We start from the raw sequence: 4848 nt of genomic DNA on the forward strand, positions 1-4848 counted from the left end.
TGACATTGGTTGGACTACAAAGAGTCAAAATGTCATCTTTGTCCTCCCCATGGGGGTCACAGGCTGGCGGCACTGGTGCCACTTGCAGCTGACACAGGGCAAAAGGCGGGGTGAACCCTGGACAGGTCGCCAGTCCATCACAGGGCCACATAGAACAACCGTTCACTCTACTGTCAATTAGAGTGTCCAATCTGCCTAATCCCCAAATCTGCATGTTTTTGGACTGTGGAAGCTGGAAAACTTGGAGAAAAGAGTAATTTAAAGAGAATTTGTCCCTTTAAATGTCTTGATTGTCAGGTTGTTGGGTTTGTGGTTCCCTGGTGCACAGAATCAGGATCAACCATGAACCCTACACTGCTCTCTTTCTGTCTGCCGCTGTTTTACTCACTGAACTAATTTTTTTTTTTTATCTTTGTATGCAAATCCATGCAGATGAATCTTTGACAACAACGTCAAACACAAGGAAGGCTGATTTAGCCTTAACCCCCTTTGGCTCCACCAGAGTCTGTGTAGCTGAACATGATTCTGACTCCATGGTGAGGGTCAGAAAATGAACGTCTCCGCCCGCTGTGATCCCCCTGTCATCATATATAAGCAGAGTGATGGATTTGACCTCAATGCCAGCTGTAACTGGTCGTCAGTGGACCGAGGACCACTGCTGCCTACCTTTTCTACAGCGGCCAAAGTCAGAGTGATCGTTACCTTCATTCTCTGTGGTATTTCCACTCTCTGCAATTCAGCTGTGCTGTGGGCAGCCAACGGCCACAAGCGCAAATCCCACGTCAGAGTCCTGATAATCAACTTGACTGTGGCCGATCTCTTGGTCACCTTCATCGTGATGCCCGTGGACGCCGCGTGGAACATCACGGTCCAGTGGCTGGCCAGCGATCTGGCCTGCAGGTTCTTGATGTTCCTCAAACTACAGGCCATGTACTCCTGTGCCTTTGTCACCGTGGTGATTAGTCTGGACAGACAGTCGGCCATCCTCAATCCTCTGTCCATCAGTGTGGCGCGCAAAAGGAACAGGGTCATGTTGATGGTGGCGTGGACTATGAGCGCCCTGCTCGCCATTCCCCAGGTAAGACCAGGCAGCACGTGAACACTGAAGACAGGGAGTCATGATCAGAAGCTTTTAGCCCAATTCGCCCAAGACACAGCCACAAGAAAACACAAATAAAGACTTCAAAAGTCAGGATAGAAAAATGTTAAAGCAATACTTAGCTAAATGAGACAAAACAATGTGAAATTAAAGCTTGAATACTGTATATATATACATATATATATGTATATATACAGGAATACAAATACATGCTGAGTTATTAGGATTTTATAGGCTATTATTCCTTTTATAGGACGCTCTATACCAGGAAACGGATAACTGTACATATATTGTCATCATTTTTATTATAACTAGGAAAACTGCACATGCTAGAGAAAATTATAATCTTGTTTCGCATTTTCTTTAATATAATCTCCCCTTTAATCTTTCTCTGTTTACTTCTCTGTTGCATTTGCATATAATGTGGAAAATTCAAAAGGCTTTGATACAGGAAAAGCAGCTGCATGGCTTTGGGGCCCACATGGTTTTGGGATTAGGAGCTCCTTCACTGAGTAACACAACAATGGGAAACCTTAATGTAATTCTTATCATGTACCAATGTCCATCATGTTGTGTTCAAACAGAGCTACATGTTAAACAGACAACCGCTCTAAGTGTTCATTCTCATTTATTCATAATATACAAAGTAAACTGCAATAAGTGAAGTTACTGAAATTACTTTTATTATTCATAAGAATATGTTTTAATTGATAGTTGGTCTTAACACATGCATTGTAGTTTATGTTATATAATAGTGTCTATATAAATCACCATAACTGTGGTGGTCTTTCCCCTGAGTTTGAATGTTTCTATTTGAATCTGTCTTCATGTTTAGCATGGTTTAGTGTGAGTTTTTACTAAGTTGTCAATATTTTGTATACTATATATATCTACATATCTATATATCTATAGCTATCTATCTATCTATCTATCTATCTATCTATCTATCTATCTATCTATCTATCTATCTATCTATCTATCTATCTATCTATCTATCTATCTATCTATCTATCTATCTATCTATCTATCTATCTATATAAGAGCATATATAACAGATCACCATTCCAATTTACAATCTTGAAGCGTTCTGTTAGCAATCTAGTAGTAGAGTGTATTAGAGTGTACACTGGAGTGTATTTTTGTCATATATATATATACATATACATATATATTTAATTCATGCAATTCCTTTCAAAATCCACAGATGTTCATTTTCCATAATGTGACTATCACATACCCAGCCAACTTTACTCAGTGCACCACGCGGGGGAGCTTCTTCACTCACTGGCAGGAAACTGCCTACAACATGTTCACCTTCTCCTGCCTCTTCCTGCTCCCACTGGTCATCATGATCGTCTGCTACACCAGGATCTTCATCCAGATGACAAAGAAGAGCTGTGAGTTGTTTGCTTGCTACTTTCAGGACGCTTTTAGTTGGACATTTCTTATGCTTGAGTTTTTAGCTCTGTGTCTGCTTCCTGTTTTATTTTGAATTTTTTCTCTCCTGTGCACCTTGATTGTCCCTGCCTCCTGAGTGTATTTAGTCTCAGTGCTCCCAATTGTCTGCGTTTGGTCATTGGATTTAGTTTGTGTGTTTGGTTTGCTCTGGTTTTGTTTTGTTTGTTTGCTCGTCTTTGCTTAAAGTTCAGTCCTGTCTGTTTCTCCAGTTTTTCCCATGCTCTGTTTAATGTGTTTAATTTTTATGTATTTTTTTTTTAATACTGTTTTTTAGTAATTAAAGGAAATTTATGTTTGACTGTGACAACTGGAAAGATTAATATATAGGAAGATATGTTCAGTGTCCTCTAAATAATGTTTTTGAGCTGCTTGTTTGTAAGAAAGCATTGTATGACCCGGCTGTTTAAGTAGCTCGGGAGAAGAAAAGAAAAGAAAGAAAAGCTTGCAATTGAGTTCAATTAGTCCTGTATATGATCATTTCATTTTAAATTTCAATTTAATTTTGGTTGTTTTTTCTGCATCTTTTTGCACATTCAATATTTGTAAATTAGGTGCGACCTTAGAAGGCGTGTCCTTTGTGTATACGCTAGACTTTAGTTTAAGAATACACAATATTAGTAGAACAATTTGGGTATTGGCTGATATTGTCTTTAAAATCTATTATCAGACGTTGACAAACACACCGAGATCCCCTGATAGGACTTATGACTAAAACAGTAGACTGAATAGGCTGCTACCTACTTGACCTCTGTGTCAACCTTTATTTAAATATGATGCTAATTTCATGACAGAAGTGACTACATTACCTCTGCCATTGGGGGCAGGGAAAAAGCTGAACTGTATATCAGTATCAGTTATAAGCCCAGGCACCGATATGTCCTCGTATTGGATAATGGTAAAAAAGACCAATATTGTGCATCCCCAGTTAAGCTGTTATGTATATCATATTTACTCACATCTAATACTTGTCTTTGATTTTTCCACTGTAGTGTTCTCCAACCAACAAAGTCTGCGCTGTTCCAAAAACAACATCCCCAAGGCTCGGATGAGAACTCTGAAAATGAGCCTCGTCATAGTGACCTGCTTCATAGTGTGCTGGACTCCCTACTACCTGCTGGGCTTGTGGTACTGGTTTTTCCCAGATGACTTGGAGGGAAAGGTCTCTCACTCCCTCACCCACATCCTGTTCATCTTTGGCCTTTTCAACGCCTGCCTGGACCCCATCATTTACGGTCTGTTCACAATACGCTTCTGCAAGGGTCTCAAGGGCGTGAGCCACCGCAGAGCCACGGACGTGTCAGTCAAGGTGACTAACACGGTGGTAACAGAGGCTTTGAAATGCACTGCAGTGACTTTCCCTTGCAAAAGAGGGGGGGGCGCTGGTGAAAAAGGACAGCAGGTGTGAACAATCGCATCAGGAAAGAAGAGTAAACCATTTATTTACCTTTCTTCTGTGATGATGTGTTATCTGGTGACTGGATATGTTTTCATTATTACAGCATGTGCACAGTAAATCTGTGAGGCGCCCGAGGCTGTTCTCCTTGCGTTGAGATTATATAAGAGCTTTAGGAACAGGGTTGTGTAACTGGCTTGATGTATAAAATGTACATGTACTGTGCTATGAAGAAACCTTAATGACTAAACGAAAAGCTAAGACGGTGATTGTCAGGTTACGCAACAGTCCTGCTCTTGTCTGTGCTCAGTGTGGATCTGCACTGAAAGCACGCCTTTGTACAGCTCTAGCAACTGCAACAGGTACTGCAACGACTTATAGAAATAGAAATATACAACCCAGTCCATTCCCTCTGGAGGAGAGATGAACAATGGGCCTAATTTTCATGAGAAAGCAATTATACAGGCGCAAATATATTAACTTCAGAAAGCCAAAAGTCATAGGCCACAGTATTGTGGTTCTCAAACTGTGGTATGTGTACTATCAGTGGTGTGCAAGCTTCCTCTGGTGGTAATTGAGGGAGGGGGGAGTCAGAAATACTGTTCTACTGTATATACTAGGGCATGTGATTGCCCTATCTCTCATATCTCTCGCTTCATCTTAATCTAATTTCTCTATACCAGTGTGTGAAGTGTGAGCAAGAAGAGGATGACAAAAGAGCAAATTATCTTATTAGGAATAAATCTGCCTCCTGTGAAAAGTCTGTAGCTGACTTTGTTCGGGGCCTTATTTACACCACTGTGTTTGAACATTGGAGATAATGTTGTTACTTTGAGAGCTCAGTATTTTCTCAGGTGGTTCTTGGTATAAAAAGTTTGAGAACCGCCGGTGTAAAGAA

At 40.5% G+C, this 4848-nt stretch overlaps 1 protein-coding gene across 1 annotated transcript; it reads left to right on the forward strand.

Moving 5' to 3' along the window:
* Window positions 1-550: 550 nt before the first annotated feature.
* On the forward strand, window positions 551-3962 carry LOC310936497 (putative gonadotropin-releasing hormone II receptor; the record flags this gene model as incomplete). Its single annotated transcript, XM_083900570.1, has 3 exons — window positions 551-1078; window positions 2304-2496; window positions 3547-3962. 3 exons carry the CDS (start codon window positions 551-553, stop codon window positions 3960-3962), a joined length of 1137 nt encoding a protein of 378 aa, XP_083756696.1.
* Between the last annotated feature and the right edge of the window lie 886 nt (window positions 3963-4848).

This window comes from Microchirus variegatus, assembly GCF_963457635.1.
Source record: "Microchirus variegatus genome assembly, chromosome: 14".
NCBI classification, from domain to species: Eukaryota; Metazoa; Chordata; class Actinopteri; order Pleuronectiformes; family Soleidae; genus Microchirus; species Microchirus variegatus.